This window comes from Pseudopipra pipra, chromosome 20 (assembly GCF_036250125.1).
Source record: "Pseudopipra pipra isolate bDixPip1 chromosome 20, bDixPip1.hap1, whole genome shotgun sequence".
NCBI lineage: Eukaryota > Metazoa > Chordata > Aves > Passeriformes > Pipridae > Pseudopipra > Pseudopipra pipra.
In genome coordinates, this window is record NC_087568.1 from 9,751,894 (window position 1) to 9,773,731 (window position 21,838).

Below are 21,838 nucleotides of genomic sequence, written 5' to 3' on the forward strand. Positions count from 1 at the left end.
CAGGGCGGGCAGGGCTCAGGGAGCGTTCGGACAGCGCCCTCAGGCACACGGAAACACAGAATCACAGCCTGGGTCATGCTGAAGGGACCACAGCGGGTCATCTGGTGGCCCCTCCCTGCTCCAGCAGGGCCGTCCCAGAGTTAGATGGGATGAGCATCCCATGGCACAGCATTGTGTCCAGAGGGTTCTGGAATAACCCCAGTGAGGAGACTCCACACCCCCTCTGGTCTCTGTGCAGTGCTGGATCACTGCACAGCAAAGAAGTTCTTCCTCATGTTCGGGTGGAACTTTCTGGGCATCAGTTTGTGCTGTTGTCTCTTGTCCCATTGCTGCCCCCCCCCCAAGCAGAGCCTGGTCCATGCTCTGCCCCCTCCCTGCAGGCACTGATGGACATGGATGAGGTTCCCTCTCAGTCTTCTCTTCCTGAGGCTGAACAGCCCCAGCTCCCTCAGCCTTTCCTGCTCCCAGAGATGCTCCATCCTTTCAGTGTCTCCTCAGCCTCCGCTGGACCCGCTCCAGGAGTTTTCATATGATGGGATTGTTGGGGTATCCTGTGCAGGGCCAGGATGGACTCGATGGTCCTTCCAACTCAGGAGATTCCGTGATTCCATGGTTCTGTGCTCTGGCCAACAGCATTAAGAGGGCAGCAAGGCTGGGATTCCTGCGGGTGTCTGAGGCTTCCCTCTTGTCTGATCCTGGGCAGACAGTGATGGAAAGAGGAAACACCACTAAAAACAGAGAAGTGGCCTTCCCCCATTCATGATTTGGCCTTCACAGGCCTGTACTTTCGGGATAGCTGCTAAAGAGTGGGGGGGGGGGAGGGGGGAAATCTCCCTATTTGTCCTTTGTGCAATCTGCTGCTGCATCAGCCTAAGCCACCTAGAAACCCCTCTAGAGTCTGCCCAGCAGCCAGTATAACTGTCCAGGAACAAACCAAAGTGATTTAGAGCCCCTCAGACCATTTGAAGGTTGGGCTGCTGCTCACAGACCCCCATGACCCCTGATATCCAGGTGAGAGAAGGGATCCACTCCACTGTTCCCAGCCAGGAGCTGCTGCAGTGCCCTGAGGTCCCTCACATCCCTCTCCGTGTCCCCACACGGCTGGAGGGGCTGCTCTGCTGGTGGGGGGGTTCCTGCAGGAGCAAAGCAGGATTGGTCTGACCACAGCAGGACCTGGAATCTCCTCAGTAGCTGCTGGATATCCTGAAGTGCTGATGATATATCATGATATTGGTATAAATGCCATGACCACGTGGACACGAGCGCTCAGCCACAGTGTGAGCAGCTGCAGTTTTCTGCAGAAATTCTGTTTTCGAGGATGTTTCTTTGTGGCATCAGACAGGAGAAAGCAGGCATGTGTTTTATAAAGTCTGGGTGCTGGTTATCTTCCGCAGGGAGCTGTCAGGGAGGGGGGTACAGGCACCTCAGAAGGCTCACACTGACCTTCTGGGGGCAAAAGAGCTGAGCAGCCCCCGTTGTCTCCTGCACACAGCAAGGACCAAAACAGCCAGAGTTTCCTGGGGGTGGAAACCCAAAAGTGCAGATGTTTTTATGCCACCTGAAAGTGAACAAGGGGGCAGGCACAGTCTGAAGGGTCTGAGCAGTGTGTCCTCTGCCCCAGCCCCATGCACACGTGCCTGAGGGGAAGCACCCCAGCTCCGCCCTGGAGCCCTCAGATATAAATTAAACCCAGTGACAAGGAGTTTCCCCACTTCTAATTTGGGCAGCCAGCACCGTCAGGCGTGGAATACCAAACAGATGAGTTTTGCCTGCTTTCTGCTTGTTACCCAGCCGAGTTAACCCCACATTTGTGTTTACCTCAGCCCCGCCGCCTGGGGCAGTTTCGAGGTTGCAGCGATGCCTTTGCAAAGCTGGGGCGGGCACGGAGCTCTCCTGTTATTTATGGAGAGGAGGGATGGAAGGGAGAACTGGGGCGGGCACGGAACCCTCCTGTTATTTATGGAGAGGAGGGATGGAAGGGAGAACTGGGGCGGGCACGGAGCCCTCCTGTTATTTATGGAGAGAAGGGGTGGAAGGGAGAGCTGCCTGACACATCGCAGCCTGGCCCACGCGTCCCTGTGGTCCCTGTGGCTTTGGGGCTGGGCTGAAGTCAGAGCCTGGCCCCGGCCCCGCCTTTTTTCTCTTTAAAGGTTGTTAAAGCAGTTTGCTGCTCCACTGCTTCCCCTTTGGGCTCCTTGAGGAAGGAGAAGGCGCTTCATGTCTTGGCGTGAGCTCCTTCCCCCCTGGCTGGTGATCGTGGCGGGACTGACGGGCATCGTGCTGCTCTGTGTCTCCACCAAAGATGTGCCCGTGGCCCCTCTCAGGACCAAGGTAAGGGCAGTTAAACTGGGCTGTTGTGTTGCTTTGGACATTCATTTTATTACTGAGCCGTTTACAAACTGAGCGGGGGACTAGATCAAGACTGCCAGGGCAGGTTGGCATCCTTCAACTTGCTGTAGCTTTTTGAACCAAAACCAAGCCAACTCCTTTGGTTGGTCCTGGATTACAGCAGGATATGTTCCATGGATTTGCAGAGATGCTCACAGCAGGCTGAGGGGAGGCAGCTTATGTCTGGAGCTCCCCCAGAGCAGCAAGGGACCAGTGGGGTCAGTGGAAGGAAAGAGATCAGTCCCTCTTGAAAGTTAGTAGGAATTTGGCTCTGAGCTGCTGCTTCTGTCTCTAAAAACAAATTGTCTTGTATGCCTTCTCCTCTTTGGTCCTGTCATTTTAACTGAAGAGCCAACCTGCTCTACACAGCAGGGCCAGGTCTGAAGGGGGGTTAATGCCCACCCACTCTGCCCCTTGAACACCCATTGCTGAGGTCCAGTGGCACACCATGGTTTAACCCAAGAGAAGTAGGTTATCCTGCGTGTTTAGAGATAGTACCCCTCCTCCATGCTCCTGTCAGGAACAAAATTAGATTAAAAACACCCTCATTGCTCCGCTTTCTGTCCTTCCCTGGTGCTGAGCTGGGCAGGGGTGTGGTGATCCCTCCCCTCCTCCCTGGCGCTCCCACAGCAACCTCTCATTATGTGAAGGAGGAAAAAATAGTCCAAGTTTCTCCACCAATACCATTTGTTCCTTCCTCCTGTGCGGCAGCAGCCGACACGTCCCTGCCAGGAATCGGAGCTGTCACTGGTGTGGGAGGTGCCAGCAGGCTCGGGCAGGGAGCTCCAGCCTGCTCCTGCATTTCTGCTCCAGCCCAGCCCCACCAGCCCCTGCCCTGGGTGTCTGGTGAAGCTGGAGCTCCCAGGAGAGCAGCAGGCAGCAGCTCTGCCCCCCTCTGAAACCCTTCTGGTGCTGTTAACATCAACCTCTGAGGAGGTTTCTCCTCCCACTCAGTCACAGCTCCAACTATTTGTGTGCAAGATGCAGCTCAGACCAGCACCACCACATATCTCATGAGTTTCCTTCCAGGCTGTGTGGGAGATGTCCCAGATTGGGGTCATGTAATAGGGGGAGAGCACGAGACCCTGGACCAGCACTGGGGCTGTTTGAACTGTGGGGACATCCAGGACAGCTGTGCAGGGACTCCAGTGGCCTCCACTTCCTCACCCTCATGTCCTGGGAGCAGCTCAGTGAGGCTCAATCAGCAGCAAACAGCAGACACTGGGTGCAGAGAGGCAGAGATGCCTCAGCCCCACAGCTGGGCAGTAGCAGAGCTGTCGGGGGACAAGGGGTTGAGAAAGCTCATGGTCACTGCTCTGCTCATTCTGCCAAGACATTGTCTCTGTCTCTGTGGGGCTGCCACCTCACACAGTGCCTGTTGGTCCCAGCGTGCTGCAGCTCCCACAGCTCTGCACACACCGGGGCAATCCCAGCCCATGTCACACCAACACTGCACTGAGGCATCAAACAGACATGGGAGTGTCGGGTTCCTCAGGAGAAACAAGCCACAGCCCTCCCATTCCTGCACAAAAGCCTTAGCAAACCAATCAGCAGCAGTTTGAGCCCTGGATTGAGTGGAGAACCTGTACAGTGCCATCTCCCACTGCTTTAGGACCTGTTTTTCCTGAGCTCCAGGTGGCTGAGCTCTCAGTGGAAGCCCTCTGCCTGGTTTCAGGAACAGCTCCAGAGGATGCCACTGGAGGCCTGGTGTGTTTCTGGGCGTTTCTCCATTCCTGCTGTTCCTCATGTATATTCAGGAATGCAGATGGTTCCCTGCAAATCCTCATCATCTCCTGGCTTCATTCTCTCCTTGAATGTAAAAAGTGAACTCAAATTCTGCAGTGCAGGCCCAGAGATCACCCTGAGTACCCACATAACGCTGAGTAACCCTACAATAACACAGCAGCATGCATTCAGTGGTGTTTACCTGGAATGTTTTGCGGGTTTTCCAGTATGGCATCGTTCTGGATGCTGGCCCGTCCCGCACCATCCTCTTCATCTACCAGTGGACAGCCACCAAGGCAAACAAGACCGGGGTGATCAGGGGATGCAGTTCCTGCCCTGTGCAAGGTGAGGTGCCCAGTTCCTGCTCGGTGGTCTGTGGGACTGGCAGGGGATGGATGGATGGGAACTCAAAGACCTGTGTTGGACCAGGGCCACAAATTCCTTGGCTCCTTCATCACCCAGCTGTGCACGGAAATAGTGAAGCACAAGCTTATTTTCAGCATGGCTCTTCTCCACTGGGCAGGTTTAGCCACACACAGCTGGGTATCAGGCACTTGGCAGGAGCAGGTGACAGGATTTTGGGGCTGCTGCAGGCAGGGAAGCACACAGAGAAGTTGGGGCTCATCCTGATGTCCACATGGATCAGTGGCAGAGCCAAGGCAAGGCAGTGAACAGCAATGGACACAGATCTGGCTGCAGGGTGACTCCTGGGACCTTCTGCCTCCTCCTGACTGTGCCCTGGGCAGTAAGTGGTGTAGCCCCAGGACAACAGAGGTGCAAAGGCTCCAACCCCCTGTGTGGGGTTTGACAGCACAAGCAGGAGTTCAGCTTGCCTTTAGGTGTCACATTTCAGAGAATATTGGGGTTTTCCTCACCCGTTTGAATCAGTTTGACCCTGCCAATGCCAGCTGAAAGGGTTCCATGCATTAATGCTTGTGGTTTTCCTTCCCTATCTCTCAATCTTGCTTTGATGTCAAAGGCTGATTATAGCGGGATGCTGGGAAGGACTGAACCCTCAGTGTGCTGTGGGAGGGCAGCAAGCAACACAAACCACCCACAGAAGGTGCAATAAGGGCTCCCTGAAACCCTGTGTGTATCCCTTGACTGCTGCCATGTTCATGGCTCGGCTAAAAGCAGCAGCTGTAGCTCTGGGAGGCAGTTTGTCCTCAGCAGCAGCAACCAGAGGCCCAGACAGGGCTCTTGCCCAGGTATGAGGAGTCCTGTGTGCATAGCAGCAGTCACAGCCTTGCAGGAGCTGTAGGAAAGCTGCAGCTCGGCCCTACAAGGGGCCTAAGGGAGCAAAGCACGTGGTGAGGAGTCACAGCCAGGAGGATGAGAATAGGGAAGTGAGGATCTTCCTGAGTAGCAGTTCAAAACCAGTATTTAAGACCCCATTGACTTGCTGGAAAAATGAATCAAGGCTGGCACACAACACCTCTGCACAGCACCAGCTTCCTCTGGAGCAGGGGTGCCTTGCAGGCAGGGGCTCAGGAACCTCTGCCAACACAAGGGGAAGTGGCTGGAGGGGAAAGGTGACACATCAGCCTCAGCTCTGTCTCCGTGGCAATGTGTCCTTTTGCTTATTTTTATAGCAGCTAAAGCCACATTTCTTCCTCTGTGGGTTGAGAAAGCCTCAGCTGTTGCAGCAGCCATGTGGATATCTCAGCAGCAGAGCCAAGGTTCTGTTAGTGCAGTTTGGGATTTATATGCACATGTTTTGCTCCCAGTACCATATCTTAGCAGGGTGGATACCTGGAGGAGCTCCTTCATTCCACCTGTGACAGGTCCTGCCTTTAACCATGCCCTAGGACAGTGATCTCTGGGGTAACAGTTCTCACAGTTCTCCCATAACTTTCCCTAAAATTTCATTTCTGTCCCCTGGTTCTCAGGTCTGGGAGTCTCCAACTACTCAGATTCTCCTCAGAAAGCAGGGAAGAGCTTGGAGCCATGTTTGAACTGGGCCCAGAAGGAGATCCCAGCAGAGCAGCACAGCCAAACCCCGCTGTACGTGGGAGCCACCACCAGCACGAGGCACCTGAAGTGAGTGAATGTTGCAAACCCACACCCAGAGATCAGCACACGGATCATTCTGTGCATGCACCTCACCCTGCCTGCTCTGCAGTGTGTTCCACCCTGATCTGCTGGTCAGCTAAACCTCCTTCAGGCTCAGATGTCCTCGAGAGGAATATCATGGCTGTGGTTCCATCCTGTCCCCCCTGCAGCCATGAGATCACAGTGCTGCCACTGCTGCCAGTCTGTGCTGTGTTTCCTTCCCAATTACAGTTTCACAATTACTGCTTGGGAAAACATGTCAGTCTGGAAGCTCAAGTGTTTTCAGCTTATGTGACAACCCACATGGACTTGCAGGGGTGCTTCTTGTCAAAAAATTGGGAATGGCAGCAGGAAGGTCCATCTTATCATACACACACTTTTGTGGAAACTCTTCTGAGTCCCCTCATTACCAGGACTTTTTCTCCTTTTAGGCACTGGGGAAAAGTGAGATCTGGAGGGGACCAGGTCAGTGGGGTGAGGCCAGAGGATTTCCTTGGTGGCAGAGGGTACTGAAGTCCTAAATTCTTGAACGGTGCCACGACTGCTCCAATCATCCCTGTGCTGCTCTTGCCCCCAGTGCCACGTGAGGGGAGGGGGAAGCAGCAGCAGGAGTGGGATTGTTGTTGTGTCTTTGTGCCACTGCCCAAAGTGGGGTGCACAGCAGGAGCCCTGCAGGGTCCTGTAACAACAAATACGTCCTTTTTTTGTCTTCTTTTTAGCCTCACCCATCCCACCCTCTCTGATGATCTCCTTGCATCCCTGACTGTGGCCCTGAAGTCATCCCCCTTCAGCTTTCGGGGGGCACAGATCCTGTCCAGCCCAGATGAGGAAGCATTCAACTGGGTTGCTGTGAACTATGTCCTGGAGAACTTCTTCAAGGTAAAGGACAATTCTCCCTGGGGCTGAGCAAACCCTGCTAACAGACAGCTACAGAGACGTGGAGGGATTGGTAAAACCCTGTAGTTTAAGCAGTGGTTAAGCACAAGTTCCACTGCCTTTCAGAGGAGGCAGGTTGGATCAAAGGCCAGCCTCATGTGAGTTGGTGGGGAGGCCCTGGCACAGGTTGCCCAGAGAAGCTGTGGCTGCCCCATCCCTGGAAGTGTCCAAGGGCAGGTTGGATGGAGCTTGGAGCAACCTGGGCTAGTGGAAGGTGACCCTGCCCATGGCAGGGGGTGGAAGGGGATGAGCTCTAAGATCCCTTCCAACCTGAACCATTCTGTGATTCTATGGTTATAACTAGTTTGAAGGACTAAACCTCTCCTATAGCCTTTCATGAACACACCCATGCAGTTGCCCTGACAGACATGAGGCTTTCTGGACAATGTTCAGGATGCTCACGTCAGTGACTGCAGGAGATGAAACCACAGGGTTCTTCTCACAGAAGGATCACTTTAGCATCAAGGCAGCACTTGAAGCCCATATCTGCCCACTTGGAAACATCCCTGCCATTCCCTCTCCCCTCTCTCCTGCCTGCTGAGACCACTGCCTTGAGCAGTCCCCCCAGGCTGGTGAGCCCTGTTTGCCCCCATGGGCTGTGGGAAGGTCTCTGTGCAGGTGGCAGTGCCTGTACAGTGACTCTTCTATTCCCTCCAAAGCCATCCATGTGTCTTGTGGGCAAAGAAAGAGTTGGGCTGTGCTGCACCACCAAGGTGTTTTGTCCCTCTGTGCACTGTTAGCACCTGACTGTGACCCAGATGGAGAATTCTCAAGGATTGACCTCTCTGGTTCTTTCTGGTCAGTACGACTGGCGAGGGCAGCTGGTGCCCTCCGGGAAGGGGATGGCAGGAGTCCTGTCCGTGGGAGGAACCTCAACACGGCTCACTTCCCAGCTGGAAGAGGAGAACCAGGTCCCAAAGGAAGGAGTGAGGCTGCAGCTGTACGGGCAGATGCACAGGGTGTACACTCATCAGTGCCCCTGCCATGGCACCGACCAGCTCCACAGGAGGCTGCTCTCCCTGCTCATCCAGGTGAGTTCTGCCACAGGACACGAGCAAAGTCCCTGGATACCACATCACTAAATCACAGCTGCACAAGGTGTAGCTTCTAATGGGCAAAATGCCCCTAATGGAGGCCATTTGCACATATCTAAAGAGAGCCCAGTGCATTCGTAAAATGTACCCTCTCTGCCCAAATCAATGCCCTCCAAACAGACCCACAGGCACCCATTCTAGAGTTTCCCACTTGCAGGCTCTACTTGGCCTCCTACTTAATACACACAAGCACAAAATTGCTCTCCAGAGGTGCCAACATCCTTTTCAGGGTGACAGGAAGCCAAGGCTTCCCTTGCCTTCTATGAACTGCTCCTCCATCCTAGAATGGGAACCAACCAACCCAGGAACCAACTGGGACCTTTCATTTGGGATAATCCCTTTGCTGGCTTTAACCCTGAAGTATCTTTAGCAGGGCAATGCTTCATTTTGAAAACATGCAGGTGTTTTGGTTCTTCCAAATGTTATTTCATTTGGGGAATGGTGGGAGGGGGATAGGATCTCATACAAACTCAGGAATCACTTTAGTCTGCATAAAAAACTAATTTTTCAGAAATTAACTCCTCCCTGCCCATGCACTTGCCTGTCTTCAAACTCTGCCTGCCCTTGTTTGAGACCTGAATGTCCCTCATGGAGGCCAACTTCACCACGGTTACACTGGGGAATTACTAGAGATAAGAAACACTGATTCTTGAGGGGTTAAGCCTTTGGAAGGCTGACCTGAACAGCCTCTTTCTTGCAACTAGAAAGAGTACAGGATGCATGAAACTGTATTTCTGGTCTAGGGGAGGGCAGGCAGGGCTGGGACTCCTCAGCCCCCCCGAGCAGGTCCAGTCCCTGTGGCTGCCCCGGCCCCAGCAGGAGCTGTGAGAGGGCTGCAGCAGCCTGGGCCTTGTGGTTCACTCAGTGACATAAATAAGTGACATAAGATTTGGCCACCCTTTCACAGCCTCCTGCTCCACTCCAACACTGTGGTGGCCAGAGGAAATCTGTCCTGCACTGTGGTAACATTCTGGCTCCCTCTGTGAAGCCCTGGGATGCCATGTCATCTCTTGCTGTCCTTGTTTTATTCTGCCTCCAGGAGCAGAGAAGTGCTAAAACTGTGTCTAATCCCTGCTGGCCCCTCTCCTACTCGCGGGAAGTGCAGTGGCAGTCAGTGCATGCTGGGCCTTGTGCTGTCAGTGGTGACACATGGGACACCCCTGGCCCCAAGGAGGTCTTCAACATCACGGGCTCCAGCAGCCCCACCGCCTGCATGAGACTTGTGCAAAGGCTGCTCAACTCCTCCTCTTCCTGCAGCTTCTCCAAGCACTCCCTCAGCAGTGTTCTCCAGCCCCTCCGGACCAGGTTTCTGGTGAGTTCTCATTTACACTGGGGCAGACAGCTGGCACAGAGAATCCATGAAATGGGACCAGTTTGACCATTAATAAATACAGTGGGAACAGCCACACCAGGGCACTCCTGCCTTCTCCCCCTCACTGTCACACAGCTGTTCTTCATGGACCACTGGCTTCCCACCAGTGACTGTGGTGGAGCTCCTGAGACCAACTTTGGGGCTCCACAGAGCCAGCAGGGATAGGAGAGCCAGGAGCTGTGTGCTAAGCAGGTCTTTCCACACCAAGTCCATGGTAAAGCTGAAGATCCTCTGCCACTCCCTCAGCAAACATCAGGGCACGCTGCACCACCAGCATGTTTCTGAGAACCTGGATCTAGTGTCCAAAGGCATTGGATTGTTGAGCCAAGAGCAGCTAAAGATCCCAGGAAAAACTAAGTGCATTTCAGAGAAGGTAATTCTGGGAATTTCCCCAGCTCCCTGTTCCTGAGTCTCCCATGGACTTGGTGCTGAGGAGCACAAGGATCTGGTGAGGCCACACCTGGAATACTGGGTTCAGTTTTGGGCCTCTCACTACAAGAGAGACAACAGACATTGAGGGGCTGGAGCGTGTGCAGGGAAGGGAACGGAGCTGGGGAAGGGGCTGGAGCAGCAGGAGCAGCTGAGGGAGCTGGGGGGGCTCAGCCTGGAGAAAAGGAGGCTCAGGGGGGACCTTCTGGCTCTGCAACCCCCTGACAGGAGGGGGGAGCCGGGGGGGACGGTCAGGCTCAGGGAACAAGAGACAGGATGAGAGGAAACAGCCTCAGGCTGTGCCAGGGAAAGATTTAGGTTGGATATTAGGAAACATTTCTTCACCAAAAGGGTGGTCAGGCACTGAAACAGGCTGCCCAGGGCAGTGGTGGAGTCACCATCCCTGGAGGGATTTAAAAGAGATGTAGATGTGGCACTTGGGGACATGGGTTAGTGGTGGCCTTGGCAGTGCTGGGGGAATGGTTGGACTTGATTTCCCACACCTTCTCAAATCTAAATGATTTTATGATTCTGTGACTAGTCTACTTATCCATACAGGGCCAGGAAGGCTCCTGCATGTGGAACAGACCTGTTTCCATCTCCAGACAGTAACAGATCTTATCTGCCTTGCACCCATCCGAGGCCCTGACACCACCACCACAGCACACACAGGGCACCCTGGCACTGCACTGCCCCTCCCTTTCCTGTGGGCACAGAGTGCCATGCAGGGACACAGAGCACAGTCCCACCTGATGGTTATTTCTGCTGCTGTTGTAGGTGATTTCTGAGGCCATGGACTTCATGAGAGAAACTGTTCCCTCTCCTGACTTGGGCCAGGCTGTCAAGAGGCTGTGTGGGATGTCCCTCAAAGAGGTAACTGTGGAATAACTTCGTGTGCAGGGAGAGTGGGAAGTAAGAAAGAGCCTGGTGTAAAAGCCAACAGAGCTCAGACTTATAGAGCTGTAACTTATAGGCTCCCTTAGGGAAAAACTTGGATTTGCCTGATTTTTGTGAGGTTTGGGTTTTCTGGGGGGTTTTTTTAGTTTTTTGGGTTTTCAGTTTGTTTGGTTTTTTTACTTTGAGGAAACAGGCTCCACTTATTTTCCTTCCTCCCAAATCCCAGCTGCTGGTAGCACCTGCACTTAATTAAATGAAAAGCCATAAATACCTTTTATGTATTTTAAGGAGTATTCAGGAAGGCTGTCGACTCTCTCCTGTACATCACTTGGTCTTCCTGTTATCCTCCTCTCCTTAAGTCTCCACTCACACTCCAAGGATGTTCCCATTTCACCTGGGCCCAAGGAGAACAAGCCAGGGGGAATTTGCCAGTCCTTTCCCTCAGCTGGTGGTTTTGAGGTCACCCCCATTTGCACTGACACTGACTGAGCATCCACAGTAACATCCGAATGAGACAATTCCTACAGGGTTTGCTAATAAGGCAGCAAAGCCCATAAGCAGTTCCCAAAATCATTCTCTTGTGGATGGAGGAAGGGCTGTTCCTGCTGAGAGAAAGGCTGCAGCATTAGCTCAGTCTAATTAAAGAGCAGGGAATCACACCAAGCAAGCCACCAGCAAGGCCAGTGGGAGACCTGGCTGCCAGTGCTGCTGCTCTTGGATCTGCCTGGCTTAATAAGATGGGAACAAAGGCACTGAGAGCTGACACTGCTTCCCAGATCACGGCCCAGTGGGTGCTGGAAATGGCTTTCAGTCTGCACAGGACACAAACCCCCTCCTCCAGTCCCAGAGCAGGAAAGGAGAGGTTATAGCTGGCCTGAAATTCACCCATTGAATACTTCTTTAATTTTTTTCCCCATTTTTTTTTTTTTTTTGGAAATGGCACCAGCTGGTTAGGGAGTCCCAAGCAAGCCAGGATACACTTGCTGAGTACTGTGCTGTGTCTGCCTTCATCTTCCATCTCAGTACAAAGGGGTACACGCTCGACGTTGACCGGCCTGCTTGGACTGCGTTCCAGAAGAAGGTCAGTCACCAGTTACCAGGGAGGGCTGGTTCCACACTCACAAGCCCTGACCAGCTGGGCTTCTCCAGCAGGATGGTTTTGCAAAGTGGATTCACAGTTGTGATAAAGAAGAAAACCAGTGTCACAGAGCTAGAGGTGACTTGTCCCTGCTGAAAAACAGACCTTATCTGGAGCAACGCCATCTTTAGGAGTCTGTGACAGGGAAGGAAGTGCAGCTTGATCTCCACTTAATGCTGAAGGCAAACTGCTGATAAAATTTCTTGAGCCAAAAGATGCTGCCCTACCTCTTTGTAACCCTTTCACCCTTTTTACTAGTGAGGGTTTATAAATGCCTTATAATCACAGAATCCCAGACTGGTTTGGGTTGGAAGGAACCTTAAAGCTCATCTGGTTCCACCCCCCTGCCAGGGGCAGGGACACCTTCCACCAGCCCAGGTTGCTCCAAGCCTGTCCAACCTGGCCTTGGACACTTCCAGGGATGGGGCAGCCACAGCTTCTCTGGGCAACCTGTGCCAGGGCCTCCCCACCCTCACAGGGAAGAATTCCTTACCAATATCTAATAATTTAATCTAATATCTAATAAGGTCTGAAATTGTTTCAGGATCTGGAGCCCCTATGGAAAGGGGGATTTGATTCAGGTCCTTCCCCTACGTAAAGGAAAAGAAATTCTTTTCCCAGACCTTTTCCCAACTCCCCACAAAGCCATGGTACCACTGAGCAGGGCTGCAGTTCAGTCAGCCACGTGGTGACCATCAGAGAAAGGGAAGGTAAAGAGGCAGGACCAGGGCCCCCCAGGGAGCCCAGCCTGAAAAGCCAGAGACAAGCAACCTACAACAAAGGTCTGAGAGAGAACTGCTCACAGTGCAGACCTGAGATCCACCTGGGAAAACCAGTCAGGGAGCAGGAACAGCACACACCTACAGTACAGCTCAGGAAAGAGGTGGCTGCCCAGGCCAGAGCTTAAATGGAGCTCCCGTGCCCATGGGCAGAGGTGTGGGTGGAAGTGCCAGGTGAGGCTGGTTGGGGCCAGTAAGGCCCATGGGTGCACTCAGGGCACTGCGAGTGGGAGAGCTCTTCATTCCAAGCCCAGTCCTTGGACCAGTCTCAGATAAGGCATACGAGGCCTTTGGGCTGTGCACAACAACACAGCTGGGGTCAAGACTGTCTCCTTCTCTTCTGAACTCTCCTCCTTTTTATTTCAATAGATGGGTGACAGATCATCTGGCTGGACTCTTGGGTACCTGCTGAGCCTGACCAACACCATCCCCCAGGACAGCCCAAGCATCCTCAAGGGGATTGAACCAGGGGTGTGGTCGCTGCTCCTGATCCTCTTCGTGGTGCTGCTCACTGGCTCGTTCATGCGCATCTCGTACCGGGTGATGGCCAAGGAGAACAGCCTCAGCAACAGGAACAGCAGCGTTTTTGATGACAACTGACACTTCTGTGGGTCTCAAGACTCTTGCCAGAGCACAGTCAACAGGGTCCAGACAGAAACCACAGAGGTGTAAGGCACTGGAGGATGGAAGTGATTTCCCTGCAGGACTCCCAGAACCTTGATGCCTTATTTCAATTAGCTGGCACTTGCACTTCTGTACTTTGAGACAATGGATCCTGCTCCACAGGAAACCTGGGATTCCCAGTGGATGGCAAGCTATTCATCCTCTAAACAAGAACAGCCTGCACAGCTCTTCCTTGGGCTACAGCTGGGATTGCTCATGTCAAGCACGAGGCGATGCCTCTGAGCAGGCAGGCCCTGAGCTATTGTGGAGTTAGTATTGAATAATCCTGTCAAATCAGGAGAGCTGGTGTCTGACAAAGAGTGCTCTGTCTTCTCCTCAAGAGATGATACCTGTAGTACTGCCACTAGTGAAGACTGGAAGAGCACTAAAATATGGTCAGAATGTAACAGCCAACTTGCTTCCATGTTCTAGGGAAAATGCAGGTATTTCCTGCCTGCCACTGCTGACCTGCCTGTGCTTCCATTTCAGTGACAGTATCCAGTGAATGCTCATTCAAAACCAATGCTCTTTAATCTTGGTCTCTACAGAGCATCAAAGGAGAAACAAAGGGCACAGACACACAGCTGAGTTTTTGTCTCTCAGCTGAATCATGGCAACTCAGGGTTAAAATTGCCAATTTAAACTCTTTAACCAGGACTTCAATGAACACATTTAATTTCACCTCTGCTAAAACTGGGCTCAATCTGGGCTGAGGTTCACCTGTTTGTTTATTTGCACTGACCTGCTTGTCTCGCTGACTGTGCAAGTGACTCATCTGACGTTGTCCTTTAGACCAGAGCAGACCCAGGAACAGAAGCTTTCCTGATTGTCAGAACACTGACTTTTGTATTAGACCACGACCAGAGTTACTGCCTAATCCAATAGTCAGGATTCCTCAGGGACTTGGCAGTCATTCCGGCTCCTCTGGCCTGCTCTGCTTGTCTAAAAGATGAGGTGCTGGACAAACTCCCTGTGTTACTGTGAAGAAAAGGGATTGATTCAGTCAAACACTGTCCTTTGACTGAGGCATTTAGTTCACTTCTCAGTTGCTTCAGAGACTTAAAACACACAGGCTGATAAAAGCCTCAGGGACAAGTGTCTCCAATGCATTTCAGGCCACTTTAAACAGAAATGTAAATGCTCACACATGCAGTGATGTGCCTTGCAGGATTTTTAAAGCTACCATGGCACCTAAATCCTTTCAAATCTGATTATTTGCCACTTCTGCTCCCAGCTGATACACAGGACACACACACACAGAAATACTGGGGTATCCAATTAACGAAGGTTTGGAACCCGTCAGTCAAGTTTGGAGGGGTGTGGAAAGAGACTTAAACAAGCTTCATATTCATTTCTTCGAGTTGCACGTTAGATATTTTTAATTATATCATGTTATTAAAGATGTTTTAATAGACTGTCTGTGTTATTCTTGGCAAGGGATCAAAGCAGGGGGGTTATTGTGAACACAGAGTGTTTCAGTGAGCGGGATGGGGGTGCTGATTTGGCCTGTTTACTCCAGAGCTGTTTTGCTGTGTTTTGCTGTATTTTGGGGGTACAATGGGAACACCTGAAGGCACAGTGAAAGAAAATGACTTCAGATAACCTGGCTGCTGGTATTTAGTTGGTGGGAGACGTGCCTACACCTTTTGATGTGTTCTTTGCTCAAACCTTCTGAAGAATGTCGGAAGGATCTAGGCAAGCCTGGGTAGAGAGAAGTGGGGAAATTCCTGAGACTTCATTCATCCCACACCGGGAAATGCAATCACTAAACAGAGCTCTGGCTCTGTGACCTGTCAGCACAGAGGTGAGCTCTGGGATTCCTGTCTGACATTTGGAACCTGCCCAAGAAGAATCCTACCACTGTCAGACATGGAAACAAGCCAGTGAGATGCCAGGAGCCCCCGGTGCTCTGGCCTGTCAGTCATTGCACCTTCTTCATTTTTAATAGATCAGAGGGTCCAAGAGAAACACAGCAATGGCTGGAACTTCCCTGAGCTCTTGTTTAGAAGCTCTGGGACTTCCATGCAGGTAATAAGTGAGCAATCAGGCAAGGAGCTCAGCACGGCCTCCTGACTCTTCACTTTTGCCTTGCACGTGCCACTGAGCTGTGCCTGTGAAACCCCTGGCACTGCCATGAGAAAACAACCCACAACCACTTGATTCTTTTCCTGCCAGATAAAAACATTTATAGATGTATTTACTAGGTGATAAAATAGATTAGGATTTTAAAACTGCAGTGTGGTTTTAGTTATAAAAAAAAAGCAAAAAAAAATGACAAAACAGGGAGTCTATGAGAAAAATGGAAAATATTCAAAGTAACATATTCCTTTCTCCCAGCTCTCTGTAGAGCAGCTCCTTCCTGTCAGCACTATGTAAGTTTGCAGAATTAATCCCTAGATTACACAGAACAGCAGAAATCTACTTAAAAGGAGATTCTAGATGAACTAACTCACTTTGAAACAAAGATGCTTGCAGGCCTTTGGTTAGAATTCAATTGTGGAAATGATAAATAATGAGGATTTTCTATCTGTCCATAAGTTCTTTATGTTTATACACAGGTCCCTTGCTTCTCACTCAGGCTGAACCTTGGGAGAGACCTTCTGGCAGATAATTTCTGCTCATGTACAACTGCAGTTCTGCTGCTCTCAGCAACTGTCAGTAAGAAGGAAATCAAAGGTATTAGATACAAAAATTGACACCAGAAAGCACTTTCTCTCTTTTAGCTCCAGACACACAACAGGTTGGCTGGCCTGGCTATTGGGGCCTAAATGTCATTTAGGCATGTTTGTAGGAATACATTTGCTCCTGTTGTTCTATACCATTCCCAAAGCACCATGGATTCTCAACCAGCACATCCCATCTGGGTTGTACCAATGAATTCCCATGAAAACTGAGAGAAATAACAGCTGGTTGCCTGCAGTCCCACTCTGCTGTACCAAGTTCATCCCCACAGGATCTGAATTGTTTCTTTCTTCCAGGATAGACCCAGCCCTTGAAATCCCCAACCACTTAGAGGGGTAAATCCAGCAGCAGATGAGAGGAATGCCTTTTAGGATGGCTGGAATTAGTATATTTTCATGTTGTTCTTATACCATGCTTATGATCACATATCTGAGTATCTCTCCAGAGAAATAGGAAGCCATATGATGTTTATATCCTACCTCATGGACTGTCACTCCTACTTGAGGAGCTAATTCTGAACACACTGAAGAGGAACAAGCCCGAAGGAACACTGGGATCAGCAAACCTGCAATTTTTGCCACAGCTTTCTTCACATAAAAGTCCTCTCACACAGCCATCAAACCCAGGCAAGTCACAGTGCTTTGATGTTCTGTAGGTGCAGAAATCAGTGTGTTTGTACAGCAGTGACCAGGTTTCCACCATGCCCTCCATGTGAGGTGCTCACAGCCTTCCTGCAGTCAGAGGCTGTCAGATGAACACAGAACACAAACTGCTGCTCCCGGAGTTGTGTGCAATGCCAGGGATCAGTCAGGAGAGGGAGGCTGCCAGGGCAGCCTTAGGAAATCTCCAACAGAGCCAGGAGCTGCTCCCACCACAAATCACATCATTTAGCAAGCAGGCATTTCTGGGAACGTGTCAAGGAGACTCCTGATGTGGATGCAGGGGAAAGACACTGCAGTAGGAAGCTCTCTCTATGTGTGGGATGTGAAAGCAGCTCTAACCAGTGATTTAAGGAGCTGTGGCATTGGAAGAATTCCCCTATGCAGGGAGACAGGCACTTGCATGGAGTAGGGATGAAGGCTCTTTTGGAAACAAGGGGGAGAAATAACAATTCCTCCAGGAAGAAGACTGGCCTGGGAATGAAGAGGAGGCTTGAGAGAGACAGAGCAATGATAAAATCAACTTTTGTGTGAAGGAAAGCTTATTTTTGTTCACAGCAGGGGTGTCACCATATGTGCACCTCATGATCGAGTTAGTCACCACTTCTTGGTGGAAATTCTCAGGAGAAACAGATTTTCCAAGTGAAAGAAGGCAACAGTTTTTGGGCTTATCAGTGGACAATGAACAGCAGCAGAGCTGTGGAACCTTCACGGGAACAGCGTTCAAAGTTCACTGGTTTTGAACAAGGATGTGCAAATGCAAAATCAATGCTGAACTTTAAACCACTCAAAATCTGGTTTAACTTTACCTTCTGTCTCACAGTATCACTGACAATATTAAACACTCCTGGAGTGCAAGCTTTGAAGGGACAGGCTCAGAGCCTTCTGAGCAGAGGAGCTCAGTGGAAACCATCAAACCAAATGGAAGGAGCTCTTCTTCCACAGAGCTTGTGGTTAAACCTCATCAGGACAGGAGGTTGTTTATGCCAAAAGTTTACACGGCTGCAAAAGGTGATTAGATAAATTCATAATAACCCATTAGGGCTATTAACCAAAAAGTTACTTGCTTGTGGCTAAAGAATTGCCTGAACCACCTGCCACATCCAGATCTGTTTGCTCTGTTCTTTGGTAACTGCTGCAGATCATGAGAGACAAGATACTGGCCTGGGTGGGCCTGTGGATTGATCCCATCCAGCCCTTCTGATTTCTCTCAAGCAGGAATCCCACAACTGCACTCCTCACTCACCAGTCTCTGGAAGCAGCCCCTCACTTCAAGGAACTTTGGTCTCTCAGCAGCATAATTTCTAAAAAAGAAGATTGTTTATCCTTAGAAGTAACAATCAGAAACACTAGAATGAGAAAACATCTGCACATACCCATGTCCCACTTCAGCATTACCATAAACCTGGAATGACCCCAACCCCAGCAGCTCCCACACATCCTCGTCCTGCAGTGTCCCTCCCTGGAACTCAGGGCCTCATGATTTTACCTACAGAACCAGAATTAGTTCTGTGATTTCTGTTTGGGCTCCTGCAAGCCCAGGTACAGGCTCAGCTCAGACTAGGTGCTGTTTCAGACACAGGCTTCTATCTTGCTGGTTAAGCACCAAGAGCAGACTGAGAGCTGCTGCCTGCCTGCCTGCTGAGAGGAGGGATCAGCTCAATACTCATTCAGAGAACACTGGTTCAGCAAAAGGGGAAGGTAATATTCAAAAGTTAAAAGAAAGTCCCTCCCCACTCCCCTCAAACCAGTTGTATTTACAGTAAAATCTGTTTCCAAGAAAAAAAATAGTAAAAATAGTTACAAAACCAAACCAAACAATTACAATAAAAAGTAAAAAAAAACCCTCAGTGAAACAGAAAGGCAAGTTCCAAGTCAGCTTTAACTTCATTATCATGTTTTTCTACAGGTAATACCCAGAGTCTTTGGCCTCATAACAGTGGCCCCTGATGTTTTCTAGTACCCTGTTACAGCATGAATTGATGCAGCAAACTTGCAGCTGGGAAGTGTAGAAGCCCCCAAATGAGGTGAAACCTCCTTGCTCGTTGCTCGCAGTGGTTTGAGGAGAGCTTTCAAAGAAATCAAATACCAGCTAAGACAGATGTCTTCAGTGAAAACACGATGTGGGAACCACCTTGGTCGAGCTATTCCCTTCTCTGCCCTCCCTTTTGCTTTCCAACGTTCCCCACTCCACCCAGCTGCAGCCTCTCCACCAAACCAGCGACCATCACAAACACACTCCAGCATTTGGCTCAGGCAGGACCAGGGAATGTGCAACTTTTTCTCCTTGAATATGCCCAGTGCTCAGAGGTTCATGCAGAGGTTTGCCTTGGGAGGAATGCTTCATGTGAGCCAAGGTTCTGGCACAGACCTGCTGTGGCACTTGCCAGCTCACCTTCTGGCACGCACTAATTAGTGGTGCCCCAGCGTTAGAAGTCCCAGGGCTGAGATGGTCGGCAGCTCCAGCAGCTCTCTGTGGAGATTCCTGGCTCAGACTCCTGTGTTCCTTCTCACAGAGAGCTTAAAAGTACTGGCATTTTTTTAAAAATGCAAAAATATTTAAGACAGAATTGTCATTTCCTGTGGATGTGCACGTAGCTAAGAACAGAAGTACTCACTGGCTGGGCTAGAATTAGCAAAAATAAATGTTGCACAAATAATTGGAAATGTCTCCTATCCCACAGATATTCAGGTGGCTGAATCTCCCAGGGAAACCTCTGGAAGCTCAAAATGTAACCACCCACAGGGTCCTACCCCTCTCTGCAGGAGAGATCCTGCTGGTGTTCTGGAGACAGGTATTGGAGCTTAACTGAGCAGAGCGTTCCCACTCTCACACTGCCTCTGGGAATGCTTGGGGTGACAAACATTGCTCACTCCACACATTACAGAGCAGCTTCCCAAACATGAAAGGCAGCACTGGCTGAGGCACAGGCTGTGGGAAGCACAAAGGCTCAGGATTGCTAAGGAAGTGAGGAAATAGATGGCACTGACGTGCAGGCCTTTGCTTTCTGGCCCTGGCAGAAAAAAAACCCAACTGTATCTGCATTAAATCCAGCAGCACCTGCACCAGGAAACATCATCCGAGCCCTGCAGTGGCTCCCCTGCTCCATTTTAGGGAGGGTTTTCCAGGGCTTCCTGAATGCACACATTTATGAACGCTGTGCTGAGCACACCTGATGAGAATTGATGCTGAATGTACTTTCCTGGAGAGCATGACACGGGCAAGGCATTCTACATTCCCTGCCTTTAACCAGAAAGAAGACTGTATTCCTTTTGTGCATTGCTCTGAAGAGATGGCATCACATCCTGGAGGAAAAGCTGTCTTTACTGATTAGTACAGCCTTGTATGAAATCTTGAGCAAGTCCTGCCCAGATTTATCCTGGCTGCCTCTGATACTTAAATGATGCTGCAGTTTTTGGAATTGGTCACATCAAACACCATTACAGAGAACAGAAATGTGTTGTCAGTGGTGCTGAGCTGGGGTGGGCCAAACCAACCCTTTTCACTGATTCCAGTGTGAACACAGCCCAGAGTTTGCTATTCAATCAGTGCCTGTAATTAGTGGATAAATCTGGACCCTAATGGCTCTGCATTACTCAGCTATCTCAAAGGAAACTGCATAAACCTCCTGCATTCCTGTTTCAGATGTGAAGGATGAGCTGTGTGTGTCTCCCTGGGCACCTCTGAGGCTGACACAGGTCTGTCCCAGGGTCCTCTCAGGTTCCTGATGCTCCGGGGCTCCTCTCAGGGTCTCCGGGGCTGCTCCAGGAGTTCCTGGACTCCTTCCAGCACCTCTGTGGGAATATGATGTTTGTATGCCAGAAATATTGATCACCATAACCTTTATATTAAGCCAACTACCAGAGGCTATTCAACCTCCACAGGGCTGTTCTTCTCCAGCCACCTCCTCGCCTGATGCAGGCACAGGACTGGATTATTGTTATCCAGGCACAGATCCCAGGATATGTGTACAAGGCACAACATCTCTGTGTGTCACATGAACGCCCGAGTGACACAGAGCTGGCCTGGTGTGCTCTGTGTGTCGGCAGGATTGAGGTCACTGCTGCCTTTGCCTCAGCCCAACGAGGCAGGAGGGTGAGACTCCCTGGCTTTAGGAGCCTCTTTCAAGTTTTTGCTACAGTGTGAAACAAGAAGAGATGCTAGGATTTGTAGACCCAGCTGGCATCCCGATGAATACATATAACCATAGAAAGGCTCTGCTGAAACAATAATCAAAGTGTGCTTAATAGAAACTGTGACCAATGGACTCACTGGCTGGGCAGGAATGTGCTCACAAAGCTGGGCCATGGAATAAGGGTCAGAGGAAAGGCAAGGGTGGTTTCTCCAGCCCGGAGTGTTCAGCTGCCTCATGACAGGGCTGCAGCACCCACACGCAGCTCGGGACAGAGGGGCCACCAAGGGGAAGCCTCAGTGAGCAGCACCCACCTCACACAGACCCCCTCACAGGGGCACTCCCCTCACAGCACAGGGGAGCTGGCACTGAACGGCTCAGCCTGGCCCAAGAGCCATCATGGCCCCACAACCTTTCACAGCCCCCCCGAGCCCTCACAGCCCCATGGACCTTCATGGCTCCCTCAAAATGCTGGACCCCCTGAGCCCTCACAGCACCAGACCCCTCGAGCCCTCACACCCCTCCCCCAAAAGCCCTCAAAGCCCCAAACCCTCAAGGCCCCCTGAGCCCTCACAGCCCCCAGATCCCCCAAAACCCTCACCGTTCCGTCACAGACCCCTGAGTCCTTACAGCCCTCCAAGCCCCCATATCGGCCGGACCCCCTGAGCCCTCACGTTCCCGTCACAGCTCCCCAAGCCCTCACAGCGCCCTGAACTCTCATAGCCCCTCAAAGACCGCCTTGCCCTCACACTTCCCCTCCCCCTCCATGTCCCGCCCCAGCCCCTTTTCTCGCCTCCCCCTTCCCAGGGCGCGAGCGCGCGAGGTCGCCATGACAACGCCCGCGCGCGCGCGGCCCCGCCGCCCCTCGGGCGGGGCCGCGCGCCAGAAAGT

The 21,838-nt window shown here is 51.3% G+C and overlaps 1 protein-coding gene and 1 long non-coding RNA gene across 6 annotated transcripts; one reads left to right on the forward strand and one right to left on the reverse strand.

Annotated features, from left to right (window-relative positions):
* Window positions 1–373: 373 nt before the first annotated feature.
* On the forward strand, window positions 374–14,888 carry LOC135425184 (ectonucleoside triphosphate diphosphohydrolase 2-like). Its single transcript, XM_064677220.1, has 9 exons — window positions 374–2,331; window positions 4,341–4,458; window positions 6,003–6,153; window positions 6,885–7,044; window positions 7,905–8,132; window positions 9,235–9,507; window positions 10,774–10,869; window positions 11,840–11,974; window positions 13,180–14,888. The coding sequence occupies exons 1-9, from the start codon at window positions 2,218–2,220 to the stop codon at window positions 13,408–13,410; spliced, it is 1,506 nt and encodes a 501-aa protein (XP_064533290.1). The 5' UTR covers window positions 374–2,217; the 3' UTR covers window positions 13,411–14,888.
* On the reverse strand, window positions 14,821–21,487 carry LOC135425193 (uncharacterized). Of its 5 annotated transcripts, XR_010435501.1 has the most exons (5): window positions 18,812–21,486; window positions 18,061–18,118; window positions 17,878–17,949; window positions 15,927–16,125; window positions 14,821–15,174 (listed from the first exon to the last, which is right to left on the reverse strand). It is a non-coding gene; the product is annotated as an uncharacterized LOC135425193 (long non-coding RNA). The 5 variants fall into 5 exon arrangements; XR_010435500.1 differs by having other exon boundaries at window positions 15,927–17,949; window positions 18,812–21,487; XR_010435499.1 differs by having other exon boundaries at window positions 17,878–18,118.
* Window positions 21,488–21,838: the final 351 nt, after the last annotated feature.